Source organism: Eptatretus burgeri, chromosome 11 (assembly GCF_056783735.1).
Source record: "Eptatretus burgeri isolate ZD-2024b chromosome 11, Ebu_testis_v1, whole genome shotgun sequence".
Taxonomy (NCBI): Eukaryota; Metazoa; Chordata; class Myxini; order Myxiniformes; family Myxinidae; genus Eptatretus; species Eptatretus burgeri.
Genome location: NC_140971.1, coordinates 8,600,425 through 8,618,579, shown reverse-complemented (window position 1 = coordinate 8,618,579; position 18,155 = coordinate 8,600,425). Strand labels below are relative to the sequence as shown.

Here is an 18,155-nt window from a genome sequence, read left to right as displayed (position 1 = left end):
CTATAGGTAAAACAAATATGGTTTTAGGCTGTATTCGGAGGGGAATCATTTATAAATCAAAAGAGGTGGTGTTAACATTGTACAGGAATTTGGTGAGGGCCACATCTGGAGTATTGTGTGCAGTTTTGGTCACCGCAACTCAGGAAGGACATCGATGCCATCCAGAGAAAGTTCAGTGCAGGGCTACCAGATTGATTCCGGGCCGAGCTAGACTCAGCTATGAGGAGCGGCTGGAGGAGACCGGGCTTTATACACTAGAAAGGAGGCGGTTACGAGGAGATATGATGGAGATGTTTAAGATAATGAAAGGTAGAGATAAAATTAGTACAGATGAATTATTTAACACAGTAGATAGTGATAGGACCAGGGACCATTGTCTGAGAGTAAAGAAGAGGGGAGTCAAGACAGTAGTTTAGCAGGGGATTTTCACTCAGAGAGTAGATAATGTATGGAATGGTCTCCCTGGAAAGGTAGTGGCAGCAGAAACAGTAGATAAGTTTAAAGTAGAATTAGATAGGTACCTGGAAGTTATGGAGATAGAGGGGTATGGGGATGTTGACAGGACTTTTAGGTAGCTTGAGCATTGATCGGTGATTGCGTGCGTGTGTACGGAGTGCTGTGTGGTTGATGTGTGTTTTTTTTTTACCCAAGACCGTCTATGCCCTTGCCCCTCCGCTGGAAAATAAAAAAATTTTAAACAACAAAAACTACAAAAAAATGACAAAAAAACACATTAATAATAATAAAAAACATTTTGCATTTTTCATGTTTTGATCTTGTGTTGATAAATTGTTGTGGTGTTTATGTGGCGAAGGCATGATGGGCCGAATGGCCTCCACCTGCGTCTGATTTCCTTGTGTCCTTCTCCAACTCACTCTCTGCCCCTGTGCGCGGTCCCTTTTATCACCTCCCCTGCATCCATGCCCACAGTGTCCGCACTTCCATCGGTTACGGCATGGCTCCACCGATCAGGCAGCACTCAGTTGTCACTGCCATGCCGTCACGTGGGTTTGTGGGCCAATCATTTTGCCATCACAGATGGGCCGGTGGTCTCTCTGTCTTCTACCACTTCCTTTCTGGTCTTGCACCCCCTTCCCTCTCCCCATGTTTTGTCCCCTCACCCCAGATTTCTGAATGGCTCACACGGTCCACCATCCACCTTCTTCAAAATTTCCAGTTTTTCCTCCGGAAGGTTTCCTTGTGTATCCATCTTGTCCATCCCAAGCATCCTCTCGTGGCCCCCTCATCCCTCCCCACACCCATTGTTTGTCTACCTCCCTCTATCTTGGCCTTCAATTCTGCTGTTGGTGTTTCCCTGCTGTCTCTCTGCTGTCCCTTTTGTCCTGTTGCATCCTGATCCATTCCGTCCAAGCAGACTTCCTTGAGGGAGACACCATATCTGGTTTGGGTGCTTCTTCACAACGATAGGAAGACCATAGCTAAGGCTTGTGAATGCAGAGGATAAGTTTAAAATGATGATATTTACGATTGTGATGGTCGCCGTTCGCTCCAGTTTCCCGGTATGAGTCGTATCAACATGACCGTAATGGTCGATCGCTTTGAGGTCTCCCCTGCCGGATCACTTGTTTTAAAGCCATGATACCATGCGAATTGGAAGTCCAAACTGAACCAGTGTTACGCCGATGGGGTGTCGCACGTTGTGTTCAAATGAGGCCGAGTGAGCCTAATGTGTGACGTGATGTGGGTACATGGTGTTGACTGGCCGTGGCCAAATATCCGTTAACAGGTCTTTTTTTAAAACCAGCGATGGAGAATCATGACAACCACAAATCACCCGAGACCAAGTGGGTTTAATGAAGAAATGGCACGGGGGAAGGAAACACAAGGGAGTAATCGCAATCAAGTACGTAATCGAAAACCCTTAACCCACTACCGATACGCGCCCACAAAACCAAACAAATGAACGAGATCCTTAAACATCGATGTCCTTATCGGGTCTAATGGATCGCCCCATGACAGAGAGACAGAGGTGGTAATGACGGCAAAGCTGGTGGGAAGAGGCGGGCTGTGTCCAGGAACTGGACCCGTCCGTGGCTGTAAATTGGTCCTCTGGTCTGCTCGCCATGACAACTTGGAGGAGGAGGAAGAGGAGGAGAGTCTTGACCGGCTGGGTCGGGGTGTGACGCCTATCAAATATCACAATTACACTACACTTAGACGAGATGCCTGATGTTGGCTTAATGCTTAGGGTGGTGGGCTTGGGATCCTCGGGTCTTGAATTCAAATTCTGCTTGGTTGTTGAATTAATACCAGGTGGGGTTGACTCAGCCTGGAGGCGACGGACCAGCACGAATATCGACGGATCAGCACTCAGACGTTCCACCCTCCTCATTTCTTCTTCGTTGCCATTTTGTTTTCCAACAGTGTCCCTTGGAGTACGACAGTCTCCGATAAACCAAAATTGCACTCAATTTGTCATGGACGGTCTTGTTGTGTCGTGTCGGCGATCGTCTGCTGGTGTGCAGCGGGACTAAGACTGATTGTTACATTCAAAACCTCCAACAATGGATGCAGCCCAACCTCCCACACACAAACATTGGAAGATCCCCCTTTGGAAGCACAAAAGCTGGAGCCGATACGAAAAATGGTGGTGTTGCGATATTAATATTGTATATTAACCCTGTCTGTTTGTTTGTTTGTCACCATCACGTCACAATTTAAAACTGATCTTCACGAAACTTCACCGCATTGTAGAGTTTGTCATAAGCATGAAGCCTCTTGTTTTTGAGGTCAAAAGGTCAACATAGATCAAAAGTCAACAACTTCCTGCAGGTGAGGTTTCTAAAATCCTCAATTTTCATCCGATTGACTTGAAATTTGAAGAGGATTTTCAGATCAGGTCACTGAATTCAACCACAAATTATTTTGAGGTTAACATCGACCAAAAGGTCAACATAGGCCGAATTTCTAAAATTGTCAATTTTCATATGATTGACTTGAAATCTGAAGAGGATTTATATTTCAGGTCACTGAATTCAACCAGTCAATTCTTTTTGGGGTCAACATAGGCCAAAGGTCAACAACTAAGGTGGTACAGTATTTATGAAATCCTCAATACCATCCGATTGACTTGAAATTTGAAGAGGATTTATATTTCAGGTCACTGAATTCAACCACCTGTTCTTTTTGAGGTCAACATAGGCCAAATGTCAACAATTAAGGAGGTATTTCTAAAATCCTCAATTTTCATCTCATTGACGACTTGAAATTTGAAGAGGATTTGCAAATGAGGTCACTGAATTAAACCACTAATTATTTTCGAGGTCAACTTAGGCCAACATAGGCCGACTTTCTAAAATTGTCAATTTTCATCCGAGTCACTTGAAATTTGAAGAGGATTTGCAAATGAGGTCACTGAATTAAACCACTAATTATTTTTGAGGTCAACATAGGCCGACTTTCTAAAATTGTCAATTTTCATCCGAGTCACTTGAAATTTGAAGAGGAGTTGCAAATTTGGTCATTGAATTTAACCACCAATTATTTTTGAGGTCTAATTGTTTTTTTGGATTCTGTAAGTTGCGTGCTCTGCACGACATCTTCTTCCTGTTTGTTTATTTGTCTGTCTGTTTGTTTGTGTGCAGGATATCTCAAATAGTTATGGACCGATTCGGACGAAATTTTGTGGACAGGTTGGGCGTGTGACAAGGACGAACTCATGAGATTTTGGTGAGGATCCAAATCCAGATCCGGATACTAGAATTTTTAAATTATTCCACCATCGTGAGATTGGGCCAAACACAATATATTACACGATATCTCAAAAAGTTGCGGACGGATTCGGACGAAACTTGGTGGGCAGGTTGGGTGTGTGACAAGGACAAACTGATTAGATTTTGGTGAAGATCCAAGTCCAGATCTGGATACTTTTTAGTGATTCTTCACCACTGAGTGATTGGGCCCGATATGTTCGACTGGATCAGGCATTGGGTGGCGGAGGTATCCGCTCGACCGAGTGCCCTTCTAGTTCACAACGAAGTAACTGAGAGTGTCAGTTACAACTGAGATGTGCCACAGTGTTCAATGTGTATCAGTTATCCCCTGAAGTTTCGCTTTGACTCTTGTGCGCGACGGCTCTCCTCTTGCCCCAAAACCCTCTTCTAATGTGCATCACTAACACCAAGTGCAACACATGTGTGGTAAAGAAAGAACTACTCCCAGGAAAGAAAAAGTTTGGGTAAAAGAATGCCAAAAGAGATGGAATAAACCGAGGAACTTTCAGCCAAATATTTCAGGAATTGCACGTTCTAAAGTCTTCACGAACTACGTGTGAACGTCTCTCCTATAATGCTTTGCTACCTTTCTCCTTCCCCATAAAGGAAACCCCACATCGAGAATCGTGTGAGGCTCGTTTGTTAGATTCGATTCTACCTGCGGTTTTGCGAGAGCAGCAACACTTTTGATTCGTAGCAGATGCTCCGCTCCGCTCCAATTGGCTCTCCGCTCGAAACCGATGGACCTGATTGACCAAAAATCACACTTCATCGAATAGTTTACAAGTGTCATATTAAAATACTGACTTTTCTTTCCATTCTTCTTTCCTGTCGGTTATAACTGATATTCTCACTTTATCAGTTATGAATGAAAGTCTGGACAAGTCCTGATCCTGAATGGACAGTACTCGGTCTGCTGTTGGAAGATTTGAGTTATTGCAGTTTCAGCTCCATCATTACTCTCTTAGCTTTATTAGCCAGTTCTTGTCACATAAAAATCATTTGTTGATAAAAAAAAATATCTAAAAAAATTCACAACCCTGGGCTTATTTATCGGTTTGCTTGGTTGGCACGATAACACTTATCGGTACGTACGCTCATCTCCGAGCTATCTAGCTTGGGTTTGAATCCTGACCCAGCTATTAGCTGTCATCCTCGTGTTTCTGATGCCGAGCGAGGAATCGATGTGTTGGAGGACATCGGGCCAGAGGACTCGCGTGCCAGCACCTGTCGTAGGTGAACCTTGAAGATCCCATGATCTATGCTGGAAAACTGAACAAATCAAATTTCCTATCTCCTAGTGCACAGAAGACTAGCATCAGCAATGATACAACCAGCATGTGGAGTTCACAGTTCAATCCCAGACTCCCAGTCCAATATTCCCAATCACCAAGAGCAGGTTTTGTGAATTTTGAAATGTTTTCATGATTATGTTTTATTTATTTATTTTAATCCATTGGGAATCCGTGTGCCTTTGTTACCTTCCCAAATTTTTGACTGATGTGTTTCTCGAGTGTCTGTACCGTTCTACGATGGTTCTGTACCTGGGACCTACAAGGTGGGATGTGTGGAAGGTCGGAATATAATTTGGGGGACTGAGAGTTGGATAGGAAGAGACGTTACCCCCACGAAGCGAATGCTTCCACATCGCTCCCGGAACATATGACACAATTACAATGGAGAAAGGAGAGCTTGTTTTGGATCCATAAATCCTCTCCGTTTCACCTTATTTTGCTTGCGGCTCAAAAAGTGTAACTCAGCATTTTGGCCAAGCCGTTACCTTTGGCCATGTTTAATGCCCTGCCACTTTTACTGGAAACCACCAATCGTCCCTTTTGAAAGGAGTACAGTACTGTATTCCGAAAGATGATTTGTGATCCGCACCAATTTTCCTTCGGAATACTCTAGCGCGTGCATGATGTTTTGTAACCCCATGGATATTCAGGGTGTACCTGTTACCCCAGGCTGGATCTGCAGTAGAGGATTGCTGCAGGACAGGTAATGGACCACCTGACTAGCTGTGTTTCAATCAGCCGTTCGGTGATCTCAATGTAATCGATACGAACCGGTATTCATCTCAAAACCCTGGCTTTTTGATGAAATTAATTGGCCTGCATACCTTTTCAATAGTCACATGTATTTACATTGTCCATTGTTATCTCCACGATTTTTGAAAAATTTTTTGGGTTTGTTGTAATCGGCTCTGTCTGTCCGTCTGTCCATCACGCTATCTCCTCCTAAACGGTTGTGCAGAAATTCATCAAACTTGTTCGTTATGATCACCACATGGCAAGAAGATTCAAGAACAGTTATCATTTTGACCCTGCCCCCCTGGGGCAGGGTCAAAAGGTGAAATCCCCCCCCCCCCAAAAACAACAACAATGCAATTACAGGCACATTTTAAACATTTTTAAATGAAACTTTCTATGTGCAATCACCATTGGGGGCCGCATGAAATATGTAAGGATTTAAAAAAAATTTGAACCCCGGTTCATGCCCCCAAGTCACAGCGGGTCACAGCGGGGTCAAAACAGGAAAAACAATTCCTGGGATAACTTTATTTTTTTAACCATCTTTCAACTTTGCTTTGGGTGGGAGGTATGGGCATTTGTGGTGGCACGCCATCGACTTCGCTCAAATTTTGGAGTTTTATTACACCGTATCGTTGCGGACTCGGTATTATTCTTATTCCCCCCGATCCAACCCCATCGCATCGTCCCCCAATCCCATTTCACTCCAAAGCGAGTCTCCGCAGCATTCCTCGGAATCAATAAAAGTCGAGTTTCCTCCAGGCAGGGAAGCCCTGCATGTGAGGTTAACCTGTGCTCTTGCCGACAATTGCCGTTGTTATTATAATGAAATGCTCTGGGACTTGTGGGACCGGCACGCACACACGCAGAAGGGAAATTGTACTTGTTGGTTTGCTCGTCGAGCATAAAGATTATAAATATAAAACAATTGTTTTGCAAATTCATTTCAGGGAAACTGAACAGGCCAGGTTGATTTCAAACGACACATTTTATGTGAACAACAGATTATTCGTTGTCATCAGCCAATTGATGCGCCTGCAGGTTTAAACTGCTGACCGTACTTGGTTGCATGTGGTACATGTGGTGCAAGTGGTTCTCAAAACCTCAAGTGACGACCCAGTTCGAGGTTATGGAACTTTCCCAGCAGGTTCCAGCTTTGGCCACAAACCTGCCTCCTCCGGCTCTCCCTCCCCTCCTCCCCGTCTCCCCCTTCTCTCCGCACTCCACTCGTACCGCCGAGAACGAGAGAGGGAAGAGAGAGAGAGACCGGGAGAGCAGGAGAGGGCCAAAGGGAAGAGAAAAAGAGGGAGAGAGAGAATGAAAGAGAGAAAAATGCTTCTTTTTCTCTCTCTGTCTTCTCTCTTCTTAACTGCGTATGGAGGTTTGTCTCTCAATTTTTGTCCATGTCTCTCTTGCTTGTCGTCTCATTTCTCTTTCACTCTCCATACCCATGAGTTCTGCATGAGTTTATGATTATTTACCGGCTATTATCTGGGTTCTCGCTGTAATTTGCTATAGTGATGGATGCCACTTATTCTTGGATTCATGAAACTTTGAGAATCTTATTCTTGGATCAAGAATGATTAATTATTATTATTATTATTATTATTATTATTATTATTATTTTGATTGGAATTCCATTTTGTGCTCTTGGTGCAATGTTGCTTCACCGTATGTATTTTTGTTGTAATTTTGCCTTTTTCTGTTGGTGTGTAGGATAAGTGGACCCTGAGGCAGAAATATATGGGATGAGCTTGTCTGAAGGAATTGGGACATGGAAGTGATGTGAGGACAATGTCAGATAAAAAAAAAATTAGCAGTGTCATTTAGAGTAAAAAGGGTCAGGGGGGTCAGGGGGTGAAAGAGTTTGTTGTAGCGAGGGTGGGTGGCAAATAGAGGTGATGGTGAGAAGTTTGTGAAGGGGTGTGCCTTAGTAGCAGGGGGAGGGTTATTTGGGAGGGTGGAGAGGGAACAGAGGGTGGAGCAAAGCAGAAGAGGCAGAGTAACAGATTAGGAAAAAGAGATGGTTTGTGAGCGCAATGGGGGTCTTGGCACGAGTGTGTGAAGAATTTGACTGGGGGGGGGGGGGGAGGAGGAAAGGTCTGTGAAGGGGTGGAAAAGAGGTGGAGGTGGTGGGGTCTTTAGTAAGTTTGATAGAGCAGAAGATTATTTGATTTGGCAGAGGAAGTCGGGTGGATGGGGAGCAGCAGGCTGGAAGCACATATTTGCTGCTCGCTCGTTCCTCAGTGAGACTCTCTGTTTTGCTAATTATCTTCCTTGGTCTGTTTATTTTCCCGGTGGTGCCTGAGTTCATTTGAAATGGAAATAATACACAATCGCAGTAAAATACATAACATATAATCATAATATTATTGATGGATGTGGAGGGGAAGAAGGAGGGAGGGTAAGGGAGTTTGGTTGGGGGGAGGGGGCAGGATGCGATGTCGAGTTTTTGGTGACAGAGGTGGGATAAGGAGGAGAAGGTAAAGGGAGAGGCTGAGTCTGAGCGAGAAGGTAAAAGAGGAGGATTGTCTGAGCTAATTACAAGATATTATTGACATTCTCGTACAATTCACAGATAGACAAGCACTTGCAAAGTTGTAGAAGAGAGAGAGAGGCAGCCATACAGTAGGCAGGTGTTGTGCAGACAAGGAAAGGCGGGAGAGGGGATGGAGGCGGGTTCGGAGGGGAAAGTCGACAGAGAGAGCTATAGACTTTGTGGAAATTGAAATTCCGAGGCAGCAGTGAGACGGGGGCAGATGGAATTTGGCATCTGCATCTCACATTCCCTCTTTCTCCTTCCCCTTCTCCATCTATGTCTCTCTTTGTCTCTTTCCCTCCTTGTCTTGCATCCCTGACTCCCCCCTCCCCCGACTCACATAGCTCATTTCCATTCAAGGTCGATACCATATTTGCTTATTTATTTTTATAATTATTTATTTTTCACACCCGTCTCTTTAAATCCTTTCGGGTAATTTTCACGCACATAAAAATCTTCCAATTGAAAAGTAATTATAAGAATGTGAGGAAATGATGTACATTGTTAATTTTATCATGATTTCTACATGTAACATGAGTATAATAACCATGCTCTCCTCTCTCTCCCTGCTCTCCCTCTCATATACATGCCCCCCCTCCCCCCACCAACATCCCCCTCCCACACTTCCACCTCCATATTACCCTTTGCTCTTACTTTTGGTACCTTGCTGGGAATTTCTACGTGGGTGAAATGATAAAAGGAGATTCATGCAACAATCTTCATTACCAGCTTCTGTAGGAATATTTTCAGGCCTTTTGCCATTATATCATTATATATCATCAAATTGTCCAAGATTGGATAGACAAGACATGCGCTTGGAGGGAAGTTTATGCGATTGGAGGGAAGAATTTCATTTTGAGCTTTAATATCACAATTTTTTTTTTTATGATCGAGTGGATTGAACTGAAGTGTACTATCTGAAATTCTCACAACATGATCATAATTTGAACTGAGAGCAGCTGTGATACATCTATCTACGTTAACTTCCTGGATACCCGGTCGTGTATCCAGGGTAACGTTTGTTCCTGCCTCAATGGTATCATTGAAGCCATGGAAACGGCAGCATTCATATATGATGTAAATGTCCTCATGTGACGTATAAACAGACACGTTGGGCAAACTGTCACCTTCAAATCTTGTTCATCTTCCGAGAGGAGATGCTACTTGCTGCTGCTCGTTTTGAGAAAACACAGTGTACATTGTCTCTGTTCTTCATTTTCCACTTTGGATGAAGGTTGACAGAGCGTGGATGAGTTTGAACTCTTATCTTTGTCTTCATGAGTTGCCTCTTCTTCTTTTTTTTTTTTATAAAAGGGTCGAGTCTCATGGAGGAGCGAAATGACAAGACGGCAGCAGGTTCACAGACTACCAAAGGGTGTGGGAGTTGGGTTGTGGGATTGACAGACAGAAGGAGGAATAACACAAAAAAAAGAGGATCAGCATGTGAAACAATCAGCGAGCGAGGAAGAGATCATGGGTGAGCGCATGAGGTAGTGATGACTGATGGGTGGTGCATTTGAAACACTGAAGTGAGGAGAACTAGACTTGAGGAGGATATGCCGGCCAGGGTTTATGAGGGCATGCGGAGGGGAGGACAGGGGAAGCAAAGCCAGCTACAAATTTGTATGAAATAGAGAACCTACAAACTTGCCGTTGGTTAGAGAATGACACTTCCTGGGATGGGCCTCCTGTCTTGAGATTCCATTGGTGATGATGGCCTTGCTTTCGACTGCTTCAAGAGGAAGGTTGGAAGCAGGAGCGCCTGCTGAGAATGGGGAGCCATACTCCATGGAGCTCCACATGAAAGCATTGTGACAAGAAACTGTTCTTCTTAGTTCCATCAGATTCTACACCTGTCTTGGCTGATCAATGTGTCATTCGGCTATGTGTGAGCCTTATCATACAGGTGCAAAGGTCTCTGGTTAGATCTGCAGGGCATTACCTTTGTAAGTGGACTACGGTATTCATATCATGAACATTACAATACTAGTTTGTCATTGTCTCCTGTCTCTCTGTCTCTCTCTGTGTCTCTCTCTGTCTCACCATGTATTGTCAAAGTGGTAGTCTGGAGTCAATCTTTGATTTCTCCAATCAGCCGTCAGATTGTCCATCTTTGACATTGGCTGTCAATCAGGATCTGTTCCTTTTCTGCCACGAGCAGGTCGTGGGCTTCTCAGACTTCTATCCTCTCTCTGTATACTCGCTCCACTTACCCTCTCATGCTTCCTTCTCCCACTAACACTAACCTGTCCCATTTACTGACTGCTGCATGCTAACAAAACAGCTCCCTTGTATTCCTTTGCCCATCTTTTCCCCAGCTGTGGAAGTCTCCTCCATGATCTCTCCAGTCATACTGCTCACTCCAGTCTTATAAAGTGGCAGCTGCATTTTAAAAAAATCATCTCCAGTGTCCGTCTGTGATCTCTTCGACTCGATCCAATTGTGTTCATTGTTCCCGTCTGCCCTGTTGTCACAATGTGAATTCCTTCACTCCTTCTTCCTCTGTCACTCAGCTGTTCCATGAGCCTTGACATCTGTTGAAATTTTAATTGTGATATAGGATGTGTCGTTTTTATGTGTACAAAGATGCTGTCTTCCCTCCTCCACGCTTCGTTTGGGTAAATTTGTCCTCTTTCACTTCTCCCCACCCCTTATTCCCCCCCCCCCCCCCCCCCGATCCAATGGAAAGCCCTGAGTCAATATTCACCATTACTGTTCAATTGCCACTGCATCGGTAAATTAATGCCTCCATTACATACCAGGACAGCATATAGTCATGCCTGTCCGAGGGAGGCAGGAGAGCTCCGTGAACTGAGAAGTGGGCAGGAGCGGGGTCTGGTAAATGGTTCAAAATGGTGAGTTAGGTGATGCAGGTTAGGTGAAAGAAAGAGAGGTAGAGGGAGGGATAGGGGTTGGGGGGAGAGAGAGAGGAGGTGGAGGGGGAAAAGAGAGGATGGAGAGGGAGTAAGGAGGGATGGGGGAGCGAGGATGGACGGAGAGTGAGGAGGGGTGGGGAAAGGCAAACCAGCATGAGGTGAGACGAAGGGAAGGCATACCTGTGGTGGAGCATTAATTACGATTCATACTGTCTTATCAAAATGAATCTGCATGGAATAACAGTGAAGATGGAAAGAAAATAATGTCTGAAATCCAATTTCTACCAGTCATACTAGAAACACTGCCTAGAGATAACACAGTCCGGAGACAAACACTGCTTGGACACATCCCGAGATATGCACCGTCCGGAGACAAACTCTCCGCCCGGACACGTCCGGAGACAAACACCGCCTGGACCTGTCCGGAACCAAGGTGTTCAGAGACAAACACTGCCCAGACATGTCTGATGCCAAACTCCCATCCGAACAAAAACACCACCCAGACACGACTGGAGACAAATTCTCGTCCAGCCACATCTGGAGATAAATACCATCTGGACACGTCTGGAGATGAACACTGCCCGGACATAACCACCGTCCAGACACATATGGAGATAACCACCATCCAGACATAACCACCATCTGGACACACACACACACACACACACACACACACACACACACACACACACACACACACACACACACACACACGATATGTATTAGTGCTTGGCCAATATCGGCAATTTTTCGGAAATCGGCTGATTGGAATGTGATTACCGACTCCAGGTCGTACTGTATACAACCCAAAAAACATGAGTAGTTTTCCCCCTTGTCTTGGGGGAATTTCATTTTACAAATTAAAAAAAAACAACGTTGCAGTTACATTGACATTTCAAAGAGATGTGCTGCCAATCATCATGTGGCAGGTGAAAAAACTTTGGCTCTGTAATTCAGAAAACACATTGATATGGAAAACGACTCGGAAATCGGGTGTTATCAAATATATTTTGTTTTGAAACTCATGAAGAGAAACCATATATCCTTTGTAAAGCACACCGAGTCATATAAAATTAGAATTGAATGTACCTCTACCTTGTAGCAACTTCCGATCGATTGGCATGTGATTAGCAATCACCGAACCATCATATTAAACAATACACCTCTTGTAGAATCCCAAAATGTCAAATATGTCTGAATTGGAGAAATGAACACTTTTTTTTTTAAGAAGTGAGAACTCCTGTTAAATTTAACTCTGGAGCTTAAATTTTGTAATTCTTCTTAGTTTAAGAGATTCTCAGCATCATGGCATGGGAGGAAATGAAATACAGTCACAAACGCTGGCGTCTCCAGGCGTTTATAAGCATTGCAATGTATCCAGTGATTTGTGCATATGATGATCAGGCATTCCATAATATCAGTGACGAAAGTAAAAAAAAAAACAAAAGAATTTTCTCATGAAGAAATCATTGCAGCCTGTTCCAAGTCAAGGCATAGTTGAGCAGGCCTAAAAACATGGCGGCTTCAGACCCCAGCGAGGTTACCCAGAACATGCCTTTCGACCCCATGCAGAGTGAGGTTCCTGAGCATCACTTGATAAATGATATAATTAAATAAGGCCGTTAATTATTTTCAAAAGGGATGTTTCAATGAACTCAAACACCCAATTTTCACTCGAGCACTTCCTTGGAATTCCCTTAGTATGCATGCAATTTGCAAAGTTTAAGGCTGCTAGGTTTCATGGTTTTGGAGTGATGGAGTCTCCAGGAGGTGTATGTTTAATATGATGGCTTGCTGATTGCTAATCGCGTGCCAAGTTCTTGATTTTCAGACATACAAACACATACATATTGAGAATTGCTTTACTCAGGGGTTGGAGGGTTGGGGGAGGTTGTGCCCATGATTTGACCCTGGGTACCCTCGGCACATTTGCCAAAGTTGGTGTTCAATCCAGGTTAGTATTGTATTGTCACCGTGTTTGTCGAAGGAGGGTCATCTCGTGAAAGCACCTATTTGCTTTCTTGCTCAGTCACCGGAAGAGGTTCAACTCCTCAAATTTCTGGGCTTCATCATCATCATCATCATCATCATCATCATCATCATCATCATCATCATCATCATCATCTTTACCTGACAACATCAAAACCAAAGCTTGCCTTAATACCTGGACATGAGAGACTAGGTGTCTTCCATCATTCCGAGTCCTTCCTTGGTAAATCTGAACTTTTCATCATGTACAAGGTCTTTGTCAATTGCTTATTGGAATACAGCCCTTACGCGTGGCTCTCTCTCTCTCCCTCCTTTCGCATCATCTACCCCCGGATGCCGTGACATTGAAAGCTTTCCAACATCATCGGCATATCCTAGAGCGGAGCAGATTGTATACGTGGGTTTGTGACCTCTTTTCTGTTGCTTCTCTTCAAGTCTTGCTCCTTCTGCTCTCGGCTCTCTGTTCGTCCCTGAGACGCACACATTCTTCCAGGAAACCCCATTCTTGTTATCCCTCCAAAATTCAAGCTTTGTGCCCAGCCGTACTCATTGTTCCTATTCCGCACCTCCCTCCACTTTTTGGGTCACCTCTCTGAGTTGGTGCAGCCACGCTCTTCCCTCCAGTGTTTCTTAGATGGCGAGTCCACTGGCATCTCTTCTCATGTTCTATCAACACCCACGATATTAGGGTTATTCTCTCATAATTGACAGATTGATGTGACATGTCTTTGAGTGGCCTCATTTCATGAAATTTCAGGTATTTTCGGCCAAGTTATGGACCATATATCTTTGCCCCGGGCGGCGTTCAAATAATCCCGTCGTTTAAGATCATAAAATTTACAATATATAGGAAAAAATGAGTTTGTTCTCTCAGTCTGATGGTATTTTTTCAGTCACAGTACCCACAATACCCACAGTACCCACAGTACCATGTTGTTCATGTCCCAAAAAAAGCGACAATAATTTTCTCCGAATTTTACGAGAATTCATGTCGGGTCTTTTCTTCATTCAATATCTCCTGTATTCGAGTGTAAATTCCGTCGAGAACTGGACAAGTTTTGCAATGCACTAAATTTTGTGCCCGTCACTCAATTACGTCATTTCCTGCACGAAAACGCCCTTCCGGTGAATGTTAGAACTGTGAGCCAATCAAGCGGTGACGTGACGTGACGTGACGTGACGTGACGTGACGTGACGTGACGTGACGTGACGTGACGTGACGTGACGTGACGTGACGTGACGTGACGTGACGTGACGTGACGTGACGTGACGTGACGCGACGCGCCGTTCGGTTCTTGTCCCGCCATTTTGGAATTGTTTTTCAAGCTTGGTCGGTGCAGTTTGGGTGCAAAAAACTCCTCAAAGCTTGGCAAGGTGAGTCTGTGTGCTTATTTAACGTCATGACCGTACATGTCCGATTGACCATACATATGAATTTCAACAGATATGTTCATGAACGTCGAGAATGTTTTTAAATGCTAAAGTTTTTGACAATTCATGGTGTGTCTGCTTCCCGGTCTGGTCACTCCGAGGCGTTGTATGTTGATTTCGTCATTACCGTAACGTCATTACCATAACGTCATTACCGTAACACTATTACCGCAACACCATTACCATAACATCATTACCGCAACACCATTACCATAACATCATTACCGCAACATCATTACCGTAACGTCATTACCGCAACACAATTACCGCAACATCATTACCATAACGTCATGACCATAACATCATTACCGTAACGTCATTACCATAACGTCATTACCGCAACACCATTACCGTAACATTACTGCAACACCATTACCGCAACACCATTACCATAACACCATTACCGCAACTCCATTACCGCAACGCTATTACCGTAACACCATTACCGCAACACCATTACCTTAACATCATTACCGTAACGTCATTACCATAACATCATTACCCTAACACCATTACCATAACGTCATTACCATAACGTCATTATCCTAACACCATTACTACAACATCATTACCATAACATCATTACCCTAACACCATTGCCGTAACACCATTATCTTAACACTATTACCACAACACCATTACCGCAACACCATTACCATAACATCATTAGCATAACGTCATTACCCTAACACCATTACCGCAACGTCATTACCGCAACGCCATTACCGCAACACCATTACTGCAACATTACCGTAACATTACCGCAACGCCATTACCGCGACGTTTTAGTTTCATTACGGTAATGATGATGTGTTACGGTAATGATTTGTTCACTTTATGTCCACGATTCCTCATCAAACATGGTGATATTGATTTCTTATTGATGACAACTTTTTCTAATTGTTTCTCAATAAACATGATGGAGAGAGAATACTCTTGGCATCTTTGACGTCTCTTGAAAACATCATTGTCTGATATACAAGACCTTTCATTTCCATTACGGTAATGACTCGACGGTCATAAAGCAGTGAAATCGCGGTGAAAAATCGGCTAAATGAGAGGTAATTCAGCGCTGCTTTCATCAAATACACCTGAAACTACGTCCCATTTGCCACATTCGAACCTGAAAATTTTAATCTTGTTCAAAGAATTTTCTAATGTTACCACCTCCTGATTCTGTCAGTTATGTGAGAATGACCCATTACCCTTGACCACGCACACCCTTCTTACTTGGAGGTAATTCTCTTCTTTTCTCCACTCAGCTTTCCTCATTCATCCATTGACCTGCTTGTTTGTATCTACCTGTTCCCCTACCGTACCATTGTCAGTATGTTACCCTTTAACCTCTACCACATTGCTCTTCCACAAACCTCGATTTCATAACCAATAAAAGGTCTGTTGGATCCCCCACCCTAAACTCTTTAATGAGCTATCTAACACACACACACACACACACACACACACACACACACACACACACACACACACACACACACACACACACACACACACACACACACACACACACACACACACACACACACACACACACACACACACACACACAATTCCGTCCCTTGATCCATCCATTTCTGAACCCATTCTGACCCATGATCTTTATGACCACCCATTAACCTTTGCCTACCCAACCATCTTCATTGCTCGTCTCAGTGTTTCCTACCCTCCTCCATTTCCTTTCATCCTGTTTATTCATTCCCTTGATGTTTGTCCCACTGTGAGATCTATCTTAAACTTCCATGAACCTCGCTCCTGTAAATGAACAAAACAATTACCACCATTTTGTTTTTTTTAAGTTTCCTCTTCCAGGTTGTTTCTTGTTATAGTTTATTGATCTCTTCTTTCTTGCTGTTCATGCATTCATCCAGTTCCAGTACATTTCACTCTTGCCTCATCTCATTAAATGGTGTACCATTTGATTGTCTTGGCCTCCATTCAACGGACTGTCAGTATTTGAAGCACAATAAGTCTCTTGCTGATGTATTAACGATATTCTATTCTGAGCCATACATTTTAAATACCCTGAGTGTTCTTTGGCTATATTACAGTACTGTTGGTCCGCGCTATTAGCAGGGGATACATTCCTGAAAAATGTCGTGAATGTCGAATCCACAAATGTCGGGGCATTGTTCTTTAAAAAAATTAACAAAATAGAAATTTTAAAACCGCGAATACGTGAAACGTGAATATGTGAAATGCGAATGTCAAAACCACAAATATCGGGATATTGTTCTTTAAAAAAAAAAAAAAAAAAATTAAAAAACCACGAATACGTGAAACGCAAATATGTGAAATGCGAATGTCAAAACCACAAATATCGGGACATTGTTCTTTAAAAAAATTAATAAAACAAATATTAAAAAACCGCGAACATGTGAAACGCGAATATGTGAAACGCGAATGTCAAAATCACAAATATCGGGATATTGTTCTTAAAAAATATTAAAAAACCGCGAATACGTGAAACGCAAATATGTGAAATGCGAATGTGAAAACCACAAATATCGAGACATTGTTCTTTAAAAAAAATTAATAAAAAAAAAATTAAAAAACCACGAACATGTGAAACACGAATACGTAAAACGCGAATGTCAAAACCACTAATATCGGGACATTGTTCTTTAAAAAAAATTAATAAAACAAATATTAAAAAACCACGAACATGTGAAACATGAATACGTGAAACGCGAATGTCAAAACCACAAATATCGGGACATTGTTCTTTAAAAAAAATTAATAAAACAAATATCAAGAAACCGTGAACATGTGACGCGCGAATATGTAAAACGCGAATGTCAAAACCACAAATATCGGGACATTGTTCTTTTAAAAAATTAAGAAAAACAAATATTAAAAAACCGCGAATACGTGAAACGCAAATATGTGAAACGCGAATGTAGAATCCTCAAATGTCAGGGCATTGTTCTTTAAAAAAAATTAATAAAACAAATATCAAGAAACCGTGAACATGTGACACGCGAATATGTAAAACGCGAATGTCAAAACCACAAACATCGGGACATTGTTCTTAAAAAAAATTTAATAAAACAAATATTAAAAAACCACGAACATGTGAAACACGAATACGTGAAACGCGAATGTCAAAACCACAAATATCGGGACATTGTTCTTTAAAAAAAATTAATAAAACAAATATCAAGAAACCGTGAACATGTGACGCGCGAATATGTAAAACGCGAATGTCAAAACCACAAATATCGGGACATTGTTCTTTTAAAAATTTAAGAAAAACAGATATTAAAAAACCGCGAATACGTGAAACGCAAATATGTGAAACGCGAATGTAAAATCCTCAAATGTCAGGGCATTGTTCTTTAAAAAAATACAAACGTGAATACGTGAAACGTGAATGTTGAAGCAGGTCACACTTTATGACCCGCAAACACACGAGGTCCACAAATAGCGAATCTGCAAATAGTGGGGTCCAACAGTATATTATTTTTTGAGTGCTTGTAGCCTTCATTTCTTTTGCACAAGTCACTCAGTTTCTCCTCAAATAATGTCTAAAACAGGACAT

General features: G+C 42.8%; 1 protein-coding gene across 4 annotated transcripts in view; it reads left to right on the top strand.

Moving 5' to 3' along the window:
- The window catches only part of LOC147016448 (uncharacterized), a 226,067-nt gene that overhangs the window by 17,599 nt on the left and 190,313 nt on the right, over nucleotides 1–18,155 (top strand). The window contains exon 1 of one of the 4 annotated variants that reach the window (XM_085845108.1): nucleotides 6,949–7,145. The exons of 2 other annotated variants lie outside the window; for them this stretch is intronic. In XM_085845108.1, coding sequence (XP_085701234.1) covers nucleotides 7,082–7,145 — 64 coding nt within the window. In that variant the 5' untranslated portion in view covers nucleotides 6,949–7,081. Of the gene's footprint in view, nucleotides 1–6,948; nucleotides 7,146–14,414; nucleotides 14,543–18,155 lie in introns of those variants that run through there. One more of the 4 variants, XM_085845109.1, reaches the window with a different exon arrangement.